The 26,414-nt window shown below is 41.7% G+C and overlaps 1 protein-coding gene across 3 annotated transcripts in view; it reads right to left on the bottom strand.

Moving 5' to 3' along the window:
- The window catches only part of phtf2 (putative homeodomain transcription factor 2), a 98,062-nt gene extending 71,714 nt beyond the window's left edge, over window positions 1-26,348 (bottom strand). Inside the window, exons 1-2 of one of the 3 annotated variants that reach the window (XM_062983542.1) lie at window positions 26,130-26,348; window positions 8,910-8,989 (exon numbers count right to left, since the gene is read on the bottom strand). In XM_062983542.1, the coding sequence (XP_062839612.1) occupies window positions 8,910-8,954 (45 nt within the window). In that variant the 5' untranslated portion in view covers window positions 8,955-8,989; window positions 26,130-26,348. Of the gene's footprint in view, window positions 1-8,909; window positions 8,990-25,237; window positions 25,441-26,129 lie in introns of those variants that run through there. The other 2 variants (XM_062983540.1, XM_062983541.1) reach the window with 2 other exon arrangements.
- Between the last annotated feature and the right edge of the window lie 66 nt (window positions 26,349-26,414).

The following is a 26,414-nucleotide window of genomic DNA, read 5'->3' as shown; positions in this document are numbered from 1 at the left end:
AAAGAAATTATTCACATCCCAGCCAATCCTTCAGCATCCAGATCCTGAAACCCTTTTTGTGGTGCAAGCGGACGCCTCTGATGTGGCAATTGGGGCTGTGCTCCTACAACCGGTGGGAGATCACCTTCATCCTTGTGCCTATTATTCTCGTCAACTAACCGCACCAGAGAGGAACTATACCATTTGGGAAAAAGAACTATTAGCCATAAAGGCAGCTTTTGAAACTTGGAGACATTGGCTAGAAGGGGCCAAATTTCCCATTGAAGTCCACACTGATCATCGAAATCTAGAACATCTAAGAACTGCCCGCAAGCTAAATCAGAGGCAGCAACGTTGGGCTTTATTCTTTGAACGTTTCAACTTCCAGATTCATTATGTGACCCCAGCCCAAACCAAGCAAGCAGACGCCCTGTCACGTAAACCGGAATACGCTGCAGGACGCAAGGAGACCTTTGAATCCCAACTACTACAACCCGAGAACTTTGCCACGCTCACAGTGGGGAACACCAAATCCACTCCCATTGATTCAACTCCCTCTACTCCAGGGCCCATCTGTGCTCAAGAAATCAGGGCTAGTCAGCAAGCAGATGCCTGGGCGCAGGACCAACTTCGTCAAGGTCTGCATTTTCCCTTTTCGCTTAAAGATGGACTGCTTTGCTATAGAAATCATGTTTATATCCCACCCGGACCGGGCAGGGAAAAAGCACTTCGTCTGTGTCATGACTGCAAACCAGCAGGGCATTTCGGACTATTTAAAACCATGCATTTGATCCTAAGAGATTTCTGGTGGCCCAAGATCCGCAAGGATGTGGAAAAATATGTTAACACCTGCCCAGTATGCCAGCGCTCCAAGATAAGAAGGGAGAAGCCCTCAGGGCTTCTACACCCCCTTCCTAACCCATCTCGCCCATGGGAAATAATTTCTGCGGATTTTATCACTGACTTACCACCTTCCTGTGGATTCACCACGATCCTAGTGGTGGTGGACCTTTTCACCAAGTTAGCCCATTTCATTCCCTGTAAAGGTCTTCCCACGGCCCAAGAGACTGCAGATTTATTCCTCCAACATGTTTTCAGACTACATGGATTGCCCAAGAGTTTGGTCACAGACCGTGGATCCCAATTCACCTCTCGTTTCTGGAAGGCACTACAAAAACTATTGGGCATAGACTCTCGTTTATCTTCAGCTCATCATCCCCAAACGGATGGGCAAACGGAGCGCACCAATGCCACTTTGGAACAGTACCTTCGCTGCTATGTAAACTACCAACAGGACAATTGGGCTTCTCTGTTACCACTGTCGGAATTTGCCTACAACAATGGAGTCCAGGCTTCTACAAAAGAAACGCCGTTCTTTGCAAACTACGGCTTCCATCCACGTTTCTTTCCCCCTGTCATTGAAACTTCTGAAGTTCCCGCAGCAGAAGATTGGCTGCAGGAACTCACAGCGGTGCAACAACTTTTGCTCCAGCAACTGGAACAAGCCAAGGAGGACTATAAACGTCACGCGGACAAACATCGCCAGCCGGGCCCCGAAATCAAGGTAGGAGATCGGGTTTTTCTGTCCACTCGCTTTTTGCCCTCCCATCGCCCTTGCCGGAAGTTAGATGCCCGTTTCATTGGCCCCTATTCAGTGGTGGCGCAACTTAACCCTGTGACTTTCAAACTCCAACTTCCGCGCTCAATGCGCATTCACCCAGTGTTTCACCGCTCCCTGCTCCTTCCGGCGGATGGTGTGCGGCCAGATGTAGACCGGCCGGCCCCCGTCCCTATTTTGGTGGATGGGGAGGACGAGTTCGAGGTTCAGGACATTTTGGATTCTCGCTTTCACCGCCGCCGCCTGCAATATCTCATTGACTGGGTGGGTTTTGGCCCTGAGGAACGCTCTTGGGAAGACGCTTCCACAGTTCACGCTCCTGATCTAACCCGTCGCTTCCATCAGACCTATCCCGCCAAGCCACGACCTCGCGCCTCGGGGAGAGAGTCCCAGTTTGGGAGGGGGCTTGAGGAGGGGGATAGTGTGATGACCCATGGGCCTTGTAGTCCTGCTCATGACATTGTGATGCCTGATGAAGAAGAAAACTTGGGTTTTTTACCTTCCCAGTCAGAACTGGATTCTTCCCAGACAGATTCTTCCCAGCCAGATCTGGGAACCTTGCACCTGCAAGAGGATTATGTTCCAGAAGTATGTCAAACAAATACTGAGGCTACATCTCCAGTGTTTTCTCGCCATGAGTTTTGTAAACAACAGAGAGGTTTGGAAGCAGCCTCGCGCAGGAGTGCGAGAATAATTGCTAAGAATTTGCCAATTAAGCCTGCTTTCCATGAGAATCTTTAAGGAGTCAAACATCTGGTCTCAGAGATTAGCTTTCGTTTCTGGTTCCCAGAGAACTGCTCTCGGCGGGAAAGTTAGACTCTATATAGGTGTTTTACCCGCGGAGTAACTTTGCGGAGTCAATTCGTCAGCCTCCGGAGCGAGTTGTGTCTGGACAGCGCGCTCCGTTTCAAGCCTCGTTCCTGCTCAAGCCTTGTCCTTGTTTCCTGCCTTCGCTCCTGCTTCCCAGCCTTTGTTTACCTACGGACCTTGCCTTGTTTCCCAGGACTAAACCTTGCCTTGTTTCACGGATTTTACCAAGTTATTCCACGGACCTTGTTCTTGTTCCTCGTTACCTTGTTCCACGTTTCAAGCCTTGTTTCAAGTATCAAGTTATTTCCTAGCCTTGCTCAAGTTCATGGACTAAAGGACCTTGTCATCTCCCCTCACTTTGCCTGGCAAAGTGAGTGTTTCGGTTATTGGATTACAACTTTGGACCTTAATATTTCATATTGGACATTGTTTCTTTGGACTAATTTTGACCTTCCCTGAAAGGTCTACTTCTGGACTAACTTTTACATTCGCTTTTACTAACTTTATATATTTCCTTAATAAAGATATTAGATAGAATCTGGCCTCTGCGTATGGTTATTGGTGCTCTGTAGCCTGGGTCGTGACAAACTTTCTGTTTTTAAATACCCTGTTTCCACCTGGAGCCCCGATGGCGAAGTGTGTTAAAGCACTGAGCTGCTAAACTTGCAGACCAAAAGGTCCCAGGTTCAAACCCCGGGAGCGGTGTGAGCGGCCGCTGTTAGCTCCAGTTTCTGCCAGTTCGAAAACATGCCAATGTGAGTAGATCAATAGGTACCACTCCGGCGGGAAGGTAACAGCACTCCATGCAGTCCACATGACCTTGGAGGTGTCTACGGACAACGTCGGCTCTTCGGCTTAGAAATGGAGATGAGCACCAACCCACAGAGTCAGACATGACTGGACTTAACGTCAGGGGAAACCTTTAATTTTACCTTTACCTTCCCCGAAAACAACACAGTGTCTTATATTAATTTTTGCTCCCAAAGATGCGCTAGGTCTTATTTTCAGGGGATGTCTTATTTTTCCACAAAGAAGAATTCACATTTATGGTTGAATTTTTTAAAAATGAAAATTTATTATCTACTGTACAGTAATTGTCATCACAAACCAGCATAACCAAACTGTGAATCCTTTCAAGAATTTCTATATTATATTTTATTGCTATACTGTTTTTAAATTACTGTTTTAAATTTCTGTTCATATGTAAATTTATGTTGTTGTTGGGCTTGTCTCTGTGTAAGTTGCCGTGAGTCCCTTCTGGGAGATGGAGGTGGGATACAAGAATAAAGATATTATTATATTATTATTATTTCTTGTTACTACCTTTATTTCCATGTACAACAATCTATGGTATGTACATTTATCGATCCTGCATGCTTCCAAACAAAAACTTTACTAGGTCTTACTTTTGGGGGAGGCCTTATATTTAGCAATTCAGCAAAACCTCCACTAGGTCTTATTTTCTGGGGATGTCTTATTTTCAGGGAAACAGGGTACATTACAACTGTATCCTCCATTCGCTTCTGACACAATAAATAAAATAAAGATATGAATTGACATTAGTCATGTTTACATGCCAGGTTACATTGGGATGCATTATTAATGAAGGAAAGATATTGTTAAGAATACCACTTGCTACAGTCTCCTGCCTTCCCTCTTAGCAAGTTTTGATTGAAAGAGCTTTAAATAAGCATTGTTCATGAAAATATATATCTCCACAGTCATTGATAGCCTAACTTTGTATACTAGTAGTTGAGGAACCACAGTAAAAATTTTGTACTTTTTCAAATGCCCTTGTTACTGTCATATGCTTCTCTCCCTTTTACCAATGAATCAGCTTTTTCCAATTAATCAACTTTTGGTGAGTACTACAGAATCAGAGGAAGCAATATATTAGATATGGGGGGAAAGAAGAGAAATTAATTAATTAATTATTTAATGTGTGTTTTGAGAACTTCCCTTTAAGTCAGTCATGGTTCAAAACAAGATGCTAGACAAGATAGGCCTTTGGTCTGATCCAATTACACTTTTCTTATGTCTAAAGTTGAACTTCCTTGCAGCTCACAGACCACTACATATGTATACATATAGGGTATTATTTTTATCTATCCAGACAACTAACAGAAGCGTTATCATGATTACAGTGAATGATCATTCTAAGAGGAATGAAGGAGCAATCCCTTGCTACTGGGCAATTTCCTCATGCCAGTAGATATAGGCATATATCAATTGTTTCCCTCCCTTCTTCAGATTTTCTTATCTTTCCTTGCCAACTGATTGAGAATTTCTCTCACCTTTTAGAGAATCACTCCATCATTCTTCCTGAGACTTCAAACTCATCAAGTTACTTCCATTGTCAAAAAGAAAGGTAAAAACTTTAATCTTTTTTTCCAATAATGGATCAGTTAAATTTCCAGAACATACAAAAGTGTTAATATGTAATCTTGAAAGATATTTCCACTCAATGGCTACATGTACTGTATAGAGAACTGGTATCTAATTCAGTAACAAGAAGCTTTTACACACTCCAGATGAATAATTACAAAACAAATATTACTAATAAGAAATAATGTATCTTGTAAAATCTCTTAAAGTCAAATGTTAGCCTTGAAGTTTTAGCAAAATGCTTGCTGAATTTTTTTAACACTACAAAACAGAATTACAAGTGACAGACATGTTGTTAGCTATTTGGCTGTTCACACATAGGTAGTAAAAGAGCCTTACACTGGGAAACCACCAGTCCTTTTAACTCTGTACTATGGGTTTCTTGAAGACTTGGAGGCCTCTCCTTTAACGGAGATGCCAGAGACTGAACAGAGATCTTCTACATACAAAACTTCTAGGCAACCAGGGGAGTCCCTAAGGATGGAAGATTGAGTTTCTCACTTCCTTCTAACCTTGAGGAACTACTTGTTCTTTAAATACCTAAAGCAAAAAAAAGACAGCAGTCCAATAGAAGAGTTCTGTTTAAAGTGCTGTGTCACAAAAACTCTACAGAGGTGGTCTTCTTCCCTAAACCTGAAAGGCTAGCCATCTTAGTTGTTGTAGTGTGCCTTCCAGTCATTCCTGCTTATAGTGAGCTAAGGCAAACCTATTATGGGATTTGTGGTTAGGATTTCAGAGAAATAGACCAAACAAGAGAGGAAGTGAAATAACATTATATGTCAAAAATATTTACACCTGTGAAGAGATGCGAAACTTCAATCCTGGAAACCAGGTTGAAAGCATCTGGGTAGGAATTATGGGAATAAGGACTGAAAAAGGTGTCATTGTGAGGGTCTACTACAGACTTCCAAGCCAGACAGAAGAACTGGATGAAGCCTTCCTTGACCAGATGACCAAACATGCAGAAAGAAGAGATATAGTAATAATGGAAGACTTCAACTACTCTGATATTTGTTAGAAAACAAACTTAGCCAAGAGTACAAAGTCCAACAAATTCCTCACTTGCCTTGCAAACAATTTTATTGTCCAGAAGGTAAAAGAGGCAATAAAGGGATCAGCTATTCCGGATCTGATCCTAACCAACACTGAGGATCTGGTCAATGGAGCAGAAGTGGTGCGATCCTTAGGTGGAAGGGACCACGTGCTCCTAGAGCAGGTATGGGCAAAGACAGACCTGGGGGCTGGATGCGGCCCCTTGGGCTCTTTTTCCAGGCCCTCCTCTTTCTCACCATCCTATCCTTCCTTCTCTTTTTCCTTCCTCCTTCCCTTCCTTCCTTATTTCCCTCTTTCTCCTTCCATCCTTCCTTTCTTTCCACCCTTTCATCCTTCCTTCCTTCTTTCCTCCCTCCTTCCCTCTCTCCCTCTTTTTCCTTCCTTTTTGTCTTTCCTTCTCTCTTTCCTCCCTCCCTCCATCCCTCCATTCCCTTCCACCCTTCTCTTCCTTTCTTCCTTCCTCCTTTCCTCCTGGGGGATGTTTAGCTGGGAGAAGATAAATTAGAGTCCCCTCGGGAGATAGGGCAGGTTATAAATAATGTATTATTATTATTATTATTATTATTATTATTATTATTATTATTTACTATTATAGTAGAGAGGGAACATGAGAACCATGTTTCAAGATTTAATAGGGTGTCCCATTGAGAAGAGGTGGGGAACTGATTTTCTGCTGCTCTAGAGACCAAGGCACAAGGGAGCAATGGTCTTAAATGGTAGGGAAAGAGATTTAACTGAAAAGAACTTCCTGGAGGGTGGCGTCGGCTGCCTCAGAGTATGGTGGACTCGCCTTCTCGGGAGGCTGTTCCACAGAGGCTGTCAATTGGGAGTGCTTTGATTGTGCCTTCTTGTATGGAAGGGGTTGGACTGCATAGCCCTTGGGGTCTCTTCCAATTCTAGGATTCTATATCAGGAGTAAGCAATACGAGGTCTCATGGATACACTTTTCCTCTCCCGTCCACCATCTCATCCTGACCAAGGCCAATCCTTTTAGAATCCAAATGTTTACTGTCTTTCCTTCACTTTCTGCCTCCAAAATAGAAGGGGAAGGGGAAGAAAGGGCAGAGAGGGGACTTGGGGAGAACTCTCCTCCCTACTGGCCCGTTCACTCCACTCTGGACTGCCATACGGCCCACAAGTCAGAAAGTTTGCCCATGCCTGTCCTAGAGTTTGTGATACAAAGAAAGGGTGAAACTAAGAGAAGTCAAACACACATTTTAGACTTTAGAAGGGCTGACTTCTGGAAATTTAAGGAAATACTGGGCGTGATTCCATGAACATGAATACTAAAAGAAAAGGAAGTTAAGAACTTTTAAGATTTAAAAGAGACATGCACAAGAAATGGAAAAGGGAGGGAGATCACCAAAGAGGAATTCAAATAAATAACCAACGTATGTAGGGAAAAGGTTTGTAAGGCTAAAGCACAAAATGAACTCAGGCTTGACAAATAGATTAAAAACAAACAAAAAAAGGTTATTTGCTTATGTCAGTAGAAAACGGAAGAAAAGATGTTATAAGAAAGAGGTAACAGACGTGTTTCCTGCTGCCCTGGAAATTAGGACTAGGAGCAATAGGTTCAAATGACAGGAAAGGAGATTCCACCAGAACATTAGGAAGAACTTCCTGACCGTACGAGATGTTCAACAATGGAACTCTCTGCCTCGGAGTGTGGTGAGAGCTCCTTACAGTAGAGTCTCACTTATCCAACATAAACGGGCCGGCAGAATGTTGGATACGTGAATATGTTGGATAATAAGGAGGGATTAAGGAAAAGCCTATTAAACATCAAATTAGGTTATGATTTTACAAATTAAGCACCAAAACATCACGTTATACAACAAATTTGACAGAAAAAGTAGTTCAATACGCAGTAATACTATGTAGTAATTACTGTATTTACGAATTTAGCACCAAAATATCATGATGTATTGAAAACATTGACTACAAAAATGTGTTGGACAATCCAGAACGTTGGATAAGTAAGTGTTGGATAAGTGAGACTCTACTGTACTTGGAAACTTTTAAACAGAGGCCGGATGGCCATCTGTCATTGATACTTTGATTGTGTTTTTCCTTCATGGCAGGGGGTTGAACTAGATGGCCCATGTGGTCCCTTTCAAACTATTATTCTATGATTCTATGATTTTATTATTTTCTTGGCAAAAATTGTTCAGAGGGGAGTTGTCCTTGCCTTCTTGTGAGGGTGAGAGAGAGTGACTTGCGCAAGATCATCCAATGGGTATTCATGGTCGAGTGGAGATTTGAACTCTGATCTTCAGGGACATCGTTCAATGCTCAATCCACTATTTCACACTGACTGTTATGTCTATATCATAGAATCATAGTTGGAAGAAACTACAAGGGCGATCCAGTCCAGTCCCCTGCTATGCAGGAACACATAATCAAAGCACGCCCAATGGATGGCCATCCAGACTCTGCTGAAAAACCTCCAAAGAAGAACACCCCATCACAGTCTGAGGCAACATATTCCACTGCTGAACAACTTGTACGACCAGGAAGTTTCTTCTGTTTAAATCAGTGGTTCTCAACCTGGGGTCCCCAGATGTTTTTGGCCTTAAACTCCCAGAAATCCTAACAGGTAGGCTGGGATTTCTGGGAGTTGTAGGCCAAAAACATCTGGGGACCCCAGATTGACAGCCACTGGTTTAAATTCAATATTTTTTCTTGCAATTTGAATCTGTGGCTTCATGTCCTAGTCTCCAGAGCAGCAGAAAACAAGCTTGCCCCCTCTCAATGTGACAGAAATTCAGGCAGTGTTCTCCTCTTGTTACAAAGTTACAAGAGGAAACCTTGTGGGAGCGTGGGAGGAAAGATCAGCACTGGGGGGGGGGGGGGGGAGTGTCAGAGTACAAATATAAAGAGGAAGTGGTAAGAACGCTGAAGAATTGCATGTAATACTACCAAATAACCAGATTAAACTAAATGCCATGTTCTCTTAGTGTGTGTATGCCTTTAAGTCACCTTTTGATTTATGATGACACCAAATTTCATACGGTGTTCTTGGGCACAGAATATTTGAACGATTTATCGTAAAACATCATACCTTCTTCTGGTACCATACTATAGCATCTGTTACTTTCGACGCCATTTATTCTGTGGCATTTATGCAGTCGTCATTTTATGCTGTAAAAAAAGGGACAATTTTAAATTCATATTAATCAAAATAAAGAACAAACTAAAATATGTGCAACATCATCGTTTAGTGACCAGTCAAATACTGCCAATTAAACCGTTAAGGATCATCCAAGTTCAAATCTTATTATATATTCCCTAAAATAGTATTAATAGCAAACTAACTTCTTCTTTTTTTTTACAGAATCATTGAACTAGGATGATGGGAATGCACATGGTTTGCTTCCAGTCCTACAGATGCCAGTTTCAACCTCCCTGTACAATGCCCATCAAACATTCTAGCTTTGCCTCCATTTTTTTTCTGAAGCATGATCAAGAAATCTTTTCAGCCTAAGGGCCAAACCCCACACACACATATACAATCACACTGTTAAAAATATCACTGCATAAAAGGACTGTTTTTAAAGGATTTTAAATCTGTTCTCCCTCATCCAGTCCGACACAGTGGCCAGACACCAGTTCAGGACCTGAACAGCCTCCTTAGTGACAGGTAGAAAGGAGTGACAGAGCTTGACATCATCTGTGTACAGATGACACCGCACTCCGAAACTCCGGATGATCTCTCCCAGCAGCTTCATGTATATGTTGAACAACATGGGGGACAGTACTGACCCCTGCGGGACCCCACAAGACAAACAGTTGTGGGGATGAGCAGGTGTCCCCCAATGACACCATCTGGGAACGCCCCTCCAGGAAGGACCGGAGCCACTGCAAAACAGTGCCTCCGAGCCCCATCCCAGCAAGGCGCCCCAGAAGGATACCGTGATCCAAGAATGCCTGGAGTTGTGTGGCCACCACACATTCCATTACCTTGCCCAAAAAGGAGAGATTGGAAATAGTCCGAAAGTTCTCCTATTGAGTGGGGTCCAGTGATGGCTTCTTCAACAGCGGTTAATACACATCAAATGCTAGAACACATTTAATGTCATATCTAGTTTGGTCAAAGTTTCTTTGAAAGAATGTCTCAGGTATGAGAAGTAAACACATACAATCAATGTGTTGATCAGACTGCTGCTCAGTCGTTTAGTCGTCTCCGACTCTTCGTGACCTCATGGACCAATCAATACAGTGTAATTATACATGCTGGCATGATTCAGTAAAACCTGGCTAGGAGAGGATAGTGGGCCAGTCTAGGCTCAGGCCCTCCCAGCCAGACACAAGCAGTCCCAAAGTTACGAACAAGATAGGTTCTGTAAGTTTGTCCTTAAGTTGAATTTGCATGTAAGTTGAAACACTTTTAAGTGTAACTCTGGCCAAATATATATAGTTAGTTTGTTTTACTCTCTGTGCTCCTGTTCAGAAAATTTCACCTTACTTTTGGTCACTGTGATATCTGGGTTTTGAAATAAAGTGCTTGTTGTGGAAACAAGCATTGTGATAAAGGTTCAGTTTAGAAAGCTTTCTTCTCATGATAACTCTTAAAGAAGCTAAGTTCGCCTCCTAGGGGCAGATTTGTCTCACTACCTGTTGTCTCACCCTCATTCTTAACTATGAATTGTTTGTAAGTCAGATGTTTGTAATTCGGGGACTGCCTGTACTGTGTTAGTCAGCAGTTGAAGGAATATGAGTGGGGTCTATTAAAACCATCTTTACCCGACCTGGGTTCTATGGCTATCTGAATCAAACTGTACATGAGTCTGAAAACCAGGGTTTAGTTTATTGTCCATCTCGCTGCCTAGTAGACTTCCTGTCCGAGCTCACCAAACTGGTCTTGGAAGAGTTGTTGGAGTCGCCCAAACTTTTGCTTCTTGGTGACTCCAACATACCACTGGAGGTCAGTTTGTCAGGTGCACCTCAGGAGTTAACGGAATCCATGACAAACATGGACCTGCCCCAATTAGTTTCCGGGTCTATGCACTCAGTATGTCATATTTATTTATTTATTTACAGTATTTATATTCCGCCCTTCTCACCCCGAAGGGGACTCAGGGCAGATCACATTACACATATAAGGCAAACATTCAATGCCTTAACATAGAACAAAGACAAGACAAACACGGGGCTCCGAGCTGGCCTCGAACTTATGACCTCTTGGTCAGAGTGATTCATTGCAGCTGGCTGCAGCTGGTTGCTCAAACAGCCTGCGCCACAGCTTGGCCCTTATTCGGAGCATAAGGATCTCTGGGTAAAGGTGATCAATACTGGTAATTCCGAGTTGTCATGAAAAGATAATTTTCTAGTCAGAAAATAGAAGTACATTTTAATATATGTCTTTTACATAATGTTTGTGCCCCGCCTTGAGGAGAGGCAAGTAAATCAAATCATCATTATTAGTATCTATATATATAAATGAGTGATGGCATCATGGCGACCAACAAAACAACAAAACTACAGGCCCCCCAACCTCGAAATTTGACAACACAACCCATCATCCACGCCTCTAGCTTGATACAACAAAAAGAAAAGAAAAATAAAGTCCTAATTAGAGGGAAATGAATAATTGGTTTTATCCAATTGCTGCCAGTTAGAGGACTAATCTCTGCCCATTTGGTCTCCTAGCAACCAACTCAGCCCAGGGGACAGGCAGAGTTAGGCGTCTTCCACACTGCCTATAAAATACAGATTATCAGATTTTATTATATGGCAGTGTAGACTCAAAGCCCTTCCACAGAGCTATATAACCCATTTATAATCTTATATTATCTAATTTGAACTGGATTATATTGACTCCACACTGCCATATAATCCACTTCAGTGTGCATTTTATCCAGCTGGGTAGAAGGGGCCTCATATAATCCAGTTCTAAGCAGATAATATAAGATTATAAATTTACAGTACTGTCTCACTTATCCAACATAAACAGGCCAGCAGAACGTTGGATAAGTGAATATGTTGGATAATCAGAAGGGATTCAGGAAAAGCCGATTAAACATCAAATTAGGTAATCATTATACAAATTAAGCATCAAAACATCATGTTATACAACAAATTTGACAGAAAAAGTAGTTGCATGTGCAGTAATGCTATGTAGTAATTACTGTATTTACAAATTTACCACCAAAATATCACAATGAATTTAAAACACTAAGTACAAAAATATTGACTACTAAAAGGCAGACTGCATTGGATAATCCAGAACATTGGATAAGTGAATGTTGGATAAGTGAGATTCTACTGTAATATGAAATAATTACTGTGATAGAATAATACAGAACAATATAATCTCTAAAACCAGGACAGTAAATAAAGTGCAACACTCTGAAAGCAGGAAAATTGGAAATTCCACAAAGGAAACCATCAGGGCCAGCTAACACCTCCCAAGGAAGGATTCTTCCAGAAAGGAAACTGACAATGGAGTGAAGCAGTGTGTATTACCAAAGTCATTATTATTATTATTATTATTATTATTATTATTGACACAACGACGTTGTATGACACAGCAAACAAGATAGATATGCTGGATTTCGTTTCACAAAATCACAAGTCGAACACTTCCCAAGTGTCTAGGACTGTGTGATGTATTTTCGGATGATGCGTGCAGATCCCAGTAAGGTGGCCTTTTGCAGTTGGCAGATCGTAATTTTGTCAATGTCTATTGTTTCCAAATGCCGGCTGAGATCTTTTGGCACGGCACCCAGTGTGCCCATCACCACCGGGACCACCTGCACTGGTTTCTGCCAGAGCCTTTGAAGTTCAATCTTGAGGTCCTGATAGCGGCTGAGTTTTTCCTGTTGTTTTTCTTCAATGCGACTGTCACCTGGGATGGCAACATCAATGATCCAAACCTTGTTCTTTTCCACAACTGTGATGTCTGGTGTGTTGTGTTCCAGAACTTTGTCAGTCTGGATTCGGAAGTCCCACAGTATCTTTGCGTGTTCATTTTCCACAACCTTTGCAGGTTTGTGATCCCACCAGTTCTTAACTGCAGGGAGGTGATACTTGAGGCATAGGTTCCAATGAATCATTTGGGCCACATAGTTGTGCCTCTGTTTGTAGTCTGTCTGTGCAATTTTCTTACAGCAGCTGAGGATATGATCAATGGTTTCATCGGTTTTATTATTATTAATGGTTTTATTATTATTATTATTATTATTATTATTATTATTATTATTATTGTGTTGTTGTGAACCGTGAAAATGAATACAATCTGCCTCCAAGTATTCAAAAACACCAAAATCAGAATATATAAAAATTACTGTGGTATAATAAAACAGAACAATATAATCTCTAAAATCAGAACACTAAATAAAGAACAACACTCTGAAAACGAGAATTCCCCACTGGAAACAATCAGGGCCAGCTTACACTTCCCAACAAAGTCTTCCCATCACCAAAGTCTGGCAAATCCTCTGTTTTCTGAGAGCCACAGACAGTAGAAGCACATAAAATATTGCAAACAACACCACTCTGAAAACAAGGGAATTCCAGACATGAAGCAATCAGGGCCAGCTAACACCTCCCAACAAAAAATTCACTCAGGGAGGAAACAGCCAGGCTTTAAAGCTGCAAGGCCATTACATGCTAATCATTTTCCCTAATTACAACATTCATTCAGGTTTGAATTGGGGGAGCGGACAGAGCCCACACTGTTAGCCCCAGCTGCTGCCATCCCTAAAGTTCAAAAACATGCAAATGAGAGTAAACGAATAGGTACTCCTTCGGCGGGAAGGTAACGGCGCTCCATGCAGTCATGCCACATGACCTTGGAGGAGTCTACGGACAACACCAGCTCTTCGGCTTAGAAATGGAGATGACCACCAACCCCCAAAGTCAGACACGACTCAACTTAATGTCAGGGGAAAACATTTACCCTTTACCTTAACTACCACCAATTCCTCAGTACTTTATTTCCCATACCACCATACTTCACCACAGCAACGCATGGCTGGGCACTGCTAGTTATTACAATAAAATTTAAATATAGATATTATAAAAGTGAAAACATGTTTGCATGTATCTGTGTTTGTGTGTATTTTTCAAGATTACTCCCACTTCCAGAGAGCACTGTGAACCCCAATGAAGATGGATCTTGGCACACAGACTTATCATGACCAGCAGAAAATACTGGAGGGGGAAGGCCGTTGATGCAGGATGTGGGAATTGCAGTTCAGCCCTCATCCAGGGAACATACCCAACATAATCAAACAAAAAATACTGGAGGTGCTTAGGGAGGGGGGACTGACCCTAGATTATGGGAATTGCGGTTCATCCCGCATCTGGGAGAACTACCAGAGTGCACTGTGAGCCCCATCAACAACAGATTTGGACCAAAATTGGTACAAATTTTGTATGCCAAGTTTTGTCCAGATCAATGGGGTTCACAGTTTTCTCTGGAAGTTTTCCCTGGATGAGGGTTGAACTGAAACCAACAGAAAATACTGGAGGGGACTAGAGGGGATTGGATGATGGGAGTTGTAGTTCACCTGACATCCAGAGAGCCTGTGAATCACACGTCCAACATAGTAAAGGTAAAGGTTTCCCCTGATGTGAAGTCCAGTCATGTCTGACTCTGGGGGTTGGTGCTCATCTCCATTTCTAAGCCGAAGAGCTGGCATTGTCCGTAGACACCTCCAAGGTCATGTGGCCGGCATGACTGCATGGAGCGCCGTTACCTTCTCACTGGAGTGGTGCCTATTGATCTACTCACATTGGCATGTTTTCAAACTGCTAGGTTGGCAGAAGCTGGAGCTAACAGCGGCCGCTCCCGGGATTTGAACCTGGGACCTTTCGGTCTGCAATTTCAGCAGCTCAGTGCTTTAACACACTTCGCCACCGGGGCTCCTTATGTCCAACATGACCAACTTTAAATACTGACAGAGTTAGGGGAAATTCCAGAGGATGATGGGAATTGTAGTCCATCCACATCCAAAGATCATTGTGAACCCTATCTATCACCAATGGATCTGGACTAAAGTAGGCACACAGACTCACCATGATCCCCAGAAAATACTCTCAAGGATTATGAGAGCTCCAATTCACCTTGCATCTAGAGAGCCCTGTGACTTCTGCCAACAAAGGATCTGGACCAAACTTGGCACACATTCCCACCATTACCAACTTTGCATACTGGAGGGGTTTGGGGACAAGTGACCCAGGATACTGGGACTTGCAGTTCACTAGAGAGTACCGTGAATGCCACCAACAATTGATCTGGACCAACTTGGCACACTACTCATTGTGACCAACTTCATAAAATTTAAAAAATCCAATGACTACTTGTAATATTTATCATTTCAAATTACCTAACCCAGGCATTGCCAGGTATCTAAGCTAGTGTACAATAAAATACCAGACATTTCTCAAGCTTCAATATTTATCCAATGGTTATGGGAGAGAAGAGACAAGAAGGCTAGACTGGTAACAAAAAATAAGTTGAAGTAAAAAGAAAGAGAAAATAACAGAACCCAATTGAAGCCACACAGATATGTAATCAATGAGCATAGTCATCCTGGTTAATGGCATTTTCTTATGGTCAAAGTAACTGAAAACTGGCAAACCTTAAACTACTACTACTCACCAACAGCAGCAAGTTACATAACAAGAAAGTAAATACAGTCAGAAGGCCCTGCTAAAAACCCAAATACCACCTCTGCCCTCAAAGCTACTCTACCAGTACTATTATAAGATCCAGCAATGTTATGAATATATATTACTCATCTGCCAAAGTGATATATGTTATCTCGAGTTACCAATGTTGTTCTGAATTCATTGCAGGAGAAACTAGCTGGTCTTGATGCAAGAAAATGAATGGAACATAATCCAACAACAGAAATAATATTTAAAAACCAGTGGGAAAACACTATCTTCCCAGGTTTCTGTGACACTGACCTCAACAAAGTCTGCTATGAAAAGAAACTTCAGAGGGAAGTTGGAGAACTGTGTTACAGACAATTAGGAGGTTACAATCCTATCATTAGTTATGAATAAATATGATGGATTCTTATCACACTACATGTTATAACAGGCATACGTAGTTCAAGACGTTTATAAACTACAATTCTGTGAATGAATAATGTTAATAACGTAACTCTCTGCACTTAATGTTCCTTTGAATGCATTGTCTACAATCTTATCCTCAAGCACAATGACTGAATATATGCATTAAGTTCTCAACACATTTCATGTGGTTCACTGATCATATGATAATGCAGGCTATCAGAAATGTGTTCTGCATCTTTGGAAACTATTTACGCGCCAAACTGGTTATTTTTTAAAAAAAACAGCATTTAAACACTGATCTCTTTGTTAAAATGTAACAGTATCTATTTAAATTCCATATGGCAAGAGTTCATATCAGCGTAATTAAAATAACACTAAGGTAAGTCTGAAAAATAATTTAGAATTTAAATTTTATGCTCTTGGTTCTACATGTGTTTTAGTAATGTCAGGCTCAATTACAGACATCCAGATTTGAAGTAATTATGGTCTATAAATATCTGCATAAAAAACCTAGGAGGGAGCCCTCTGCTCATTTTCAGACTCACTCATTTCTCCTCTAGCAGTAACATTATTTCTATTCTTAGACAAATAAGACTATTTACTGATGATATTGTATAACATTTTTATTTTTAAAAAATCTGAAATCCAACTGCTTCACATTAAGAAGCCAAATGCATTAAATCATCACTTTAAAATATGCTTGCTATATTTGGAAGAGTAATATTTTCCCCTTGATGGTCACCGACTGTACTTAATCGCTGCCTAGAACTGCCTTGTTAGTTAGAAGAGACTACTCCAGATGATGCTTTTGAACTAATGTTCATTTCATTCTAAAACAGCACATTTTTTTCGTGTCAGAAACGACTTGAGAAACTGCAAGTCGCTTCTGGTGTGAGAGAATTGGCCGTCCGTAAGGACATTGCCCAGGGGGTGCCCGGATGTTTGATGTTTTGACCATCTTTGTGGGAGGCTTCTCTCATGTCCCCAGGTTGGATTTGAACCGGCAACCTTCAAGTCAGCGATCTGCCAGCACAAGGGTTTAACCTACTGCACCACTGTGGGCTTGAAACAGCACATGAACTATGAAGTATCTGAACACAGAATCCTGCTGAATGCCTTATAATTTAGGAAGGTGTAAATATAAACTGGAACCTTATTCAATCATTTTTTATTTGGATTTGGAGTGTGGAGGAATAAAACCATAGCTAAAATATTTCATTTAAAAATTGGTCAAGTGGGCAGATCTATAATGGGTCCCAGGTATGGTACAGTCCTCCAGTTACTGATGGAGTGGTTTGATGCTACTGGATGGCTACCTTAACCGTCCCTCCAACCACTCTCCATGTCACAGCAATCTCTGGTCATGACAAGAATTCTACCTGCCTGCCATTGTGTGCCATGACATTAGCTGGGCAACGGAGCACCAAGGGAAGAGATTCTCCTCCTCCCCCTTCCCTTCTCTTCCAGCACACCTCATTGCACCAGCCAACATCATGGTGCACAATTCAGGACAGGTAGGAGCCATGTTGTCATGACATAGAGAGTCTGGTGGGGAAAGGAAACTTATTCTGTGTCCTGGGGAAGCACAAAATGACAGTGGGGACAGTTTTGGTGGAAAGCTCGAATTCTGTGGCAGAATCCAGACTTTCCCCCAACTTTGGTGAACATAGGGCATGGTTTTGATAATATGCCCTTGCTCCACATTACTCTGGATCTGCCCCATGCAGCATTTGACAACGACATGGCTGATTTGCCTGCGCACTGACCCAAGTGTACAAGGGAGCTAGTGAAAAGCGAACCATATAGTTTTTCCTTCTTTGTTGAAAGTGTCAGCCAAATGCTTGTGAAAGTTATAGTTCAACTCATTAGCCTTTTACATGTTATAGAATGCACACAACCACTGGGGGCATTTCAGTGTTGTCTTAAAGGTGCTCTCATATACTTTTTTCTCCCTCCTTTTCTTCCACCTTTTTATACTGTAAGAGATGAATATGTCTTTAGAAACTTGCTTGTTCACAACAGCTTGATGGCCCAGATCTCAATTTTTATCTTTAAATTACTATTTCCTACAGTGGTTGGGGAACAACGTTCCTAAAGGTCACATCATTCAAGTACATCCCATTTTACAACATCTTAAAATGAAAAACCAATCTGACAGGACAAGCAACAACCTTTCTGCTAGGTTCTCACCTCTGCCTAAAGAGTTGTTTGGTCTCATCATCCTCTTTTTCAGCAACTTACTGCCTATATAAATAATTGATCAAAAGATTTGCCAGTCAGAATCATTTTGACTAAAAACTTAACAAAACACCTGGCAAAAGCCCCATCTTTGTCCTATAATAATCTACTCTGACCAGATAAGATGTTACGGAAGAGAATGTGTAACATAGGCACATGCAGCGTTTACTTCAGTGTAAATCACCCTCAATAGATTTCGAATTGATTTCCTTGGTGTGTGTCTGTATTCCCATTGATGGGTTTTCCTCTATCTCACTTATTCTCTTTTAATAAACCTTAATTATACCACTGAAATCTGACTTTATCTGGATCTTTCATGGAATAGAGTGCTTTTCCAGTATATCTGGGTTATTTCAATTGTGTTTCCTTGCAATTTGCAGAATGAGACAAGAACTGGCAGACCTGAACCCTTCACTCCTGAACAGCAGAAAAGATGTTTTTAATCTTCTGCTGGAACACAGAGAGCAAGATGCAACCTACTAAGAGCAAGCAGGCAGTGGTCAACAAACCCGCTGCTTGGTTCCTTCTCCTACATGTCAGTTTAATGACCACAAAGGGTTTGGCAGAAAAGGAGTTACACAGCTGCATGTGTGGAGTGATGATACTCTTGTCTGTGATATGCAAGATCTCCATCATAAATAATATTAAATCACAGTCACCTCATTCAAATTGGATTTTCCCCCCACACTTCTTCCTCTTATCTTGTAACTATGTAAAAATAAAGAAAGATGTCTAACAAGAACGTTTTTTTTCCTTAAAGTACTATGTAACATGTACACACAGAGAAAGCTCTGCTCTAGTATATAAAATCATTCATCCATAAGGCTACAAAAATAAAGACTTCCCATTTCTTTCCATTTGCCTCTGCCAGCAGAGCCATGAATACCAGCATTTTGTCTACACAACTGCAGCTTTGTTATTATGACTAGAAGCAATGCTACTAACTGCCATATTCCTGTAATACATAAACCTGCTCCTCTACAGCTTTATTATTCTTATACAGACAAAAACACATGCACCTTGTTCTCCTGTACAGCAACAACTTCTTCCCTTCTCCAAAACTAAAAAAGCTTATATTAAAACCCATTTCAAACTATTTTCTATGACAACAGATATTTTAAATAGCTTTTAATCCATGTCAAGGAAGTGAAATATTTTTAAAGAATGCATGTTTCAATTACAAAGGAGCAATGGTTACCTAAACTATGGCTTTAGAAGACAAAAGTGGGGACAGAAGATTCACCCTTCATTTTCTATATATGAGTATTTCTATATCATAGTATTCTGGGATTATATCACTTTGCTGCCCCCACTTCACTCCATTGTTTTTCTGTGTGACATGTATGTGTTTTAAGGAGGACAATTTCACCTGCAACTTTGCACTGCTTTTTTACATTCAGTTTTAGAAATAATTTTCTTACATATCAGTGAAAGTAAGCATGTTCTCATGAGTTGCGATAGGGGATTAGCTACTGTGGACACTAGGAGATACTAAATTAGCATGGCCAGCAAGAGGTCAAATGTATGGATTGAATTAGATGCCCCTAGTTCTCGTCCCATAATCTAAACAATGGCAAACACCCAGAAGGGCTTCGGTTTTGGAAATAACCAAGCAAAAGTCTTCACAATCTGATTTGGAAATCTAGAGATATTATTGATCAGTTCCAATACATCATATGTGATCTCTATGCATTTTTTTAAAATCCCACTAAGCTTGCCTAAAGTAGTTCCTGGGATCCCAGCCAAGGAATTTAATAGATTAATTCCTGCACTTGCACATTCCCCAAGCAAATAAACCAACAATCTAAGATTAATTAAAATAAAAAGGTGTACTTACAAGAAATTAAATTCTGCTTAACATAGTGGGACGGTATTCAGGGGAAACACAAATAGAATCATGCTACAAGTGTACCCATCTGCTTTTTAACACTATGTAAAGAAAGTCTAAGGAGACGGTTTAAATTACTATAGAGACTAATGATCAAGTATCCATTTGTTTTTGAATCCATTCAAGACAGGGGACTGGATCAAGATTAATACATACGAAACGGAGCTAGTAGAAGTGGACTTTCCCAGCCCCCTTCCAATCCAGTTATTATGGTGCAGAGTTAGTTTTGCTAAATGGAATGATCTATGAAGAGGATTTTCAAAAAAGTGGGAGGAGGAAACTTCTGTAAGCAATTTCATCAACTTAGGGCAATTGCTAGATTCAGCACTATGCCTCGTGTGTCAGTGCACACACTGTGTTTTGCCCGAGGTCATGGAACATTTAAATCCCTTTGCCACAGTTTAATTCTTGGAATAGTCCTTTTAACATAAAAATAATTTTTAGGATGCAATTCAATGTAACTATATATCGCTTGAAATCCATTTCCATTAATTATTCATATTTTACATCCAGTATGATTCAATCAATAAGAAGCATATAAACATTTTATGCAAGCACTTCCTTAACCATACTTCCTGTATCCCCCAATAAAATGTTTTAAAATCCATAAAATAAAAATTCTAAATAAAGACCTAAATCAGGATGGAAATCAGACAGCTCTCAGATGTTTCTAACTACAGCTTCTATGATTCCTTAAGACTGCCTATGCTAGTTAGAGCAAATGGAAGCAGCAGTCCAGCAGCATCTGGAAAACCCCATAATCCCAATGTTCAGACTAAACCTCCTGAATCGCCTATAGCTCTAAATTTATTTCTGGAACACAGTTTTGCAGCTCCAAAACATCTTACTATAAATGTAAGACTGCTGTGAAAATAACAAACTTTTTCCAGTGAAGAAAAACTAAACACCAAAATAGACCTGTCACAAGGGACTGATGAACTACAACTAACCACACTGTAAAGAAAGCCTATACTTTAAGGCATATGCAGTTCTATTTACTAGTGGTAAATGCAGCTAAGAAGAGTTTAATTTCAAAACCAAACATAACTGAATGGCCAGGATGTTTATGTTGAGATTGTTGTACTAAATTGAGAACATAGAATGAAAATGTGTGTTCAGCCTTAAACCAAATGACAGGCTGCTATTTGTATTAAATGCATTCCATTATTCTGCACTAATTGAAAATTATATTTCAAAGGTCCTCGCCACACATATCAATCACTTGAAATAAAACTGACAAGTACTATAAAGCAGATAATTAGCAGCAGGTTTAATGAGGCACCTAAGGTCATTGGCAGTTAGAGGATAAGTCCTGGCTACTTAAGCTTACTTGACTATGAACAAATCACTATTTTCTGTATTTTGCAAGGGAGATACTTTAAGGTAACACAATGTTGTGTACTGTAAAATATAATTATTACCTCCCCCAGTAATTTGAGAATTTACTCACTTGCTCAAAAAAAAGATGAATAAAGCAGCGAAAGAGCTAACATCCTTTTATCCTAAACACAAAGCACCTTAAACTATATTTGGACAAAACCCCATAATTAAGAAAAATATGGAAAACAATTTGCTGCACTCCACCATAGTACTTCTGACAGAAAGGCTGCATCAAGTACTACAATTAAACAAACGACTTAAAGATCCAGCAAAAGGGCAGAGTCTCAATAAGCCCTCTTTTTCCTAACATTTTTTCCTATAAATTGTGAACACCAGCCAACAAGTCTCCTCAAGCATGACATCTTGAGCCTTCATGTTATTTTTAAAGCAAGCAGACTCAGTCTATGGCACACAGCAAAGGCTAAGCCTAGCTGAAAAACCACCCACACTTTGTGTAAATTATTTCAGGGATAATACTACTCCCATTCTAATAAAGAACACTGAGATAGACAGGAGAACAGTGTTGCTGGAAGTGAAAACTCAAATTACAGGTTGAGCATCTTTTCTGGAATTCTGAAATCCAAAATGCTCTGAAATTGTCTGCATAGATGACTGAGATTGCTTTTGGATGTGTCAATATACCCAGACTTTCTTTAATGCTCAAAATTGTTATAGATACTGTATACAAAATAACCTTCAAGCTAGGTGCATGTGCACATGAAACACATTATCATGTATAAAATTACATGTAGGCTATATGTATAAGGCGTACATGAAATATAAATGAATGTCATGTTTAGACTTCGATGCGAGCTTCAAGATATCTCGTTAGTACAGCGGGCTCTTGGTATCTACTGTGGTTTGGTCTTAGAGCACTGTGCATGTTCATTATAAACAATGGCATAGTAGAATGGTGTTCCTTACATGAAATGGCAAAAGCACGGTTTGGGTTTTGGAGAGTTTTTTTTTAAAAAAAAATCAACTTGTAGATGTAGTGTGGATAAGGAGGACTGACTATATACCCTAGTTTCCCGAAAATAAGCCCTAGCAAGATTTTTCAGGATTTCAAAAATAAGCCCTAGTTACAATTAATTAAAAAGTCAATTTGGGAAAATAAGACATCCCCTGAAAATAAGCCCCAGTCTCATTCTCGGGGAAACAGAGTATGTAAATATAAGTATTCTAATATGCTGTATATCGAAGTGTTCCAAAATCCAAGATTCTGTATAGCACATGTGTTAAACCAAGGCTCATAGGCCAAATTCATGTCATATTATGTGGCCCTCCAGAAGCTGAACTCCTGTATTCCTCAGCATTAGACATTGTGACCAGAACTGATGGGAGTTGGGATGCACCTGGTTGGCTGCAGCTTGTTCTGTTCAGTCATGATATTGAGGTTTGAATCTAGATGCAAGGCTTGTGGATAATATTATGCCTGCCTTGAAAATCTCTTTTAAGCTTTCCCATCTCACAGAGCCACAAGTTCTATTGAGTTGCAATTTCTTTATCACCAGTTAGCACGGTAGATAATAATAAAAAAGGATGGGAGCTGTTGCTCCATAACACCTGGAGTAAACATATTGTTAATAAATAAATAACAAATAACTCCCCAAAGCACAAAGATATATGAACTCCACATACTTTATTTCATCACATAATAGTCACCAAGCCCACAGCCAAGGGGGGAGGTTTAGGGGTTCAAACCATCCCCGAAAATTTTCAGGTTAAAAAAAACTGGTTTACTCATGAATTTTAACTGGTTAACCAAATCTCCATGCCAAGTCTATGAGAAGCAAAAGTTAGAGTCCCTCCAGAACCGCAAGAACTATCTCAACCATATTTTGATTATCCACACTGTCATTTTATCCACCTTTCTACCAATTTATATTGCAATAGCTGCAATAGCTGACATAGTGGAAGCAACCAAGTTGGACTACTCGCAGAAGGCAGGCAAAGCTTAAGGAGCGGGATGGGGGGATTTGATCTGAATTGCAGGTGAAAACTGAGGAAACTGGGGTTCATCTAATCGAAGTCCTGTCAAAGAAACAATGGAACAAGATCAAAGAATGGAACAAGATCAAGATCAATGGAACAAGATCAAAGAGAAGAAGCTGTGTCATTGGACTGTATATGAACAAGACTGTTTCTGATGACCAAGTGAAAGTTCAATTCGTGCAAAATCCACAGACTCAATCACCAGGATATGTATTTCCTGTGAATAAGAAGCATCTAAGATTTCAACCTAAATGGTTCAACAGATTTCCCTGGTCGGCCTACTCGATTCATGTACAAGGTACACTCTATAAGTACTGTGTGGTGTTTGGAGAAGTTGGGGGTAAAGGTGGTCAACAAAAGCTTTGTGAATTGGTGGCTAATTGTGGAAACTATTGTCCTTTGTGGCTGAAAAGAGCTGACTTAAAGAGCAAGCAATGATTCAGGACTTATTACCTGTAAAGAACCTTTACACAATGATTCTAATTTCAGGGCCTTGCTGAGATCCCGTGCCAGATCAGGAGACACTGGCCTGAAAAATCATCTTGGGGGTGGTGGGGGGGGGGGGGGAATGTTTCAACGCCTCTTGAATATTTTTTTTCTGGCTACGGCCTGACAGTCACACCTTGAAGTAGCCGATGACAAAAAGTTTGACACTCTTACTGTATAGGCAAGCATTCAAAGATATGGAAAGCTAAACAAATATGGAACTATGTAAACAAGTCCCTAGACCACCTCAACAGCATCCACCCAAACATCCAATTCACCATGGAATAAGAAAACAAAGGAAAACTTTCATTTCTAGATGTTCAAGTCATCTGTTAAGGCCCTGGCAGACCATGCAAAAAGAATCTGCAAACCCCACCTCCTCCAAGGTGAACTGAACCACCTAAACTGGGCTCTACAGGCCAATGGAGACTCTACCACAGATATCAGAAGAGTTGAAAGGCCAAGAACAAGCTATGAGAGTAAAGACAAAGATCCACCCAAAGTGTTCTTACCATATATCAAGGGAACCACTGACTGCATAGATGAAGAAACACAACCTACAAACTTACAGACCCACTAAGGAAATCCAACAAATGCTACGTTCAGCAAAGGACAAGAGGGATGCTCTCAACTCTGCAGGCGTCTACTGTATAGCATGTAGCTATGGATAAATCTACATAGGGACCACCAAACGCAGCATTGCCCAGACACAAATCAAGGAATATGAAAGGCACTGCAGAGAAATTAAGCCAGAGAAGTCAGCCATAGCAGAGCACTTGATGAACCAACCTGGACACAGGATATGATTTGAGAACACAGACATGCTGGACCACTCTAACAGAACTCTCTGCTCCGGAGTGTGGTGGAGGTTCCTTCTTTGAAGGCTTTTAAGCAGAGGCTGGATGGCCATCTGTCGGGGGTGCTTTGAATGCGGTTTCCTGCTTCTTGGCAGGGGGTTGGACTGGATGGCCCATGAGGTCTCTTCCAATTCTACTGTTCTATGATTCTATCATGTCAGATTACACAGAGAAGCCATTGAAATCCACAAACGTGGACAATTTCAACAAAAAGGAGGAAACCATGAAAATGAACAAAATCTGGCTACCAGTATTAAAACACTCTATAATCAGGACAGTAAATAAAATACAACACTCTGAAAACAGAGGAATTCCAAATATGAATCAATCAGGGCCAGCTAACACCCCCTAACAAAGGATTCCCCCAGGCAGGAATGAAGCTTGCAAGGCCATTAATGCTAATCAAGGTGATTAATTACAACACTCACACTGGTCTCCAACAGAGAAGAGTTCTTTATCCCACCCTGGACCTTCCACAGATGTATAAACCTTCTTTGCTTAGTTTTTCCAATATACCTCACAAACTCTGAGGATGCCTGCCATAGATGTGGGCGAAACGTCAGGAGGGAATGATTCTGGAACACGGTCATACAGCCCGGAAAATGCAGAACAACCCAGTGATTCAGGCCTTGAAAGCCTTCGGCAACACATGGAAAGCTTTTGCTCCCAAGCATTTCGGATAAGGGATGCTCAACCTGTCGAAATGTGGGCGGATGTGCCTCCAGGTTGTCTGTAAATTTATGGCGACCCTTATTGTTGTTGTTATTCCCCCCCCCCCCCCCTTTTATCTTAGTCAGGAACCGAGACCCAAGGCGGTTTTCTCAGATTAGAAAACCGGCTTGCTTGCTCCTCCATGCCTTGGCGGGCTCCTTGCAACACGCTTGAACGGCCTCAGCTCCCTTGCTGTACATCCTCCCCGCTTTGCTTTCCAATGACGGCCGCTCGCTCGCTCGCTCGCTCCCTCCTGACCCGGGATGAACTCCCCGGACTCCGAGTCCGGCGTCTCTCCGGACAGACAAGAGGAGCGCGCGAAGCAGCACAACAGCCCCCCTCCCCGGTCCTCCTCCCGTGGGATGCGCGCGCAGCCCCCTCCCCGGGCCCCTCCGAGACGCCCCCTCCTCTTCCTCAAGGGCGGAGCTGCGCGCGCACAGCCCGCCCTCGCCTGCCCCCACCACAAGTGGCTGCGGCCCCTCTCCACGCGCCCCCTCCCCTGCCTTGAGCGCCGCTGTGAGGGTCGAGGAAATGCCCCCCTCCCGCCCTCCTTCCTTGGCTCTCTCACAGCCCCTTCCTTCTTCAGCCGTTTCACGCTCTCCCCGCTGCCTCATCCCAATCCTCACAGCCCTTCCCGCTCTCTTCTTCTTCTTCTACAACATGAAAAGCTCCCTTCCTTCAGAGGCTCTAGTCTTACCGGCTTCTCTCCTCAAGCTCCGCGCGCGGCGAAGAGAGAACGGGCACGAGACGGGCGCGCGAGGGAACAGATCTGCCTGTCGGTTTTTCGGCTGGCTGCTTGATCCTGCGCGAGCAAGGGAGCGCGCGCACGCGCGACTGAGAAAGCGGCGACAGCAACAGCGCGCTGCCGTGCCAAAAGCAGGCGCGCGTCAATCATCGCTCCTCCTCCTCCCTCCCTCGCGACCTCCCTCCCAAAAATTTCGCGCGAGCCCCTCTCTCTCTCTCTCTCTCTCCCTCTGCGGGA

This window comes from Anolis carolinensis, chromosome 5 (genome assembly GCF_035594765.1).
Source record: "Anolis carolinensis isolate JA03-04 chromosome 5, rAnoCar3.1.pri, whole genome shotgun sequence".
Lineage (NCBI taxonomy): Eukaryota > Metazoa > Chordata > Lepidosauria > Squamata > Dactyloidae > Anolis > Anolis carolinensis.
The sequence above is the reverse complement of the archived record's forward strand: the minus strand, read 5'-3'. Positions and strand labels throughout refer to the sequence as shown.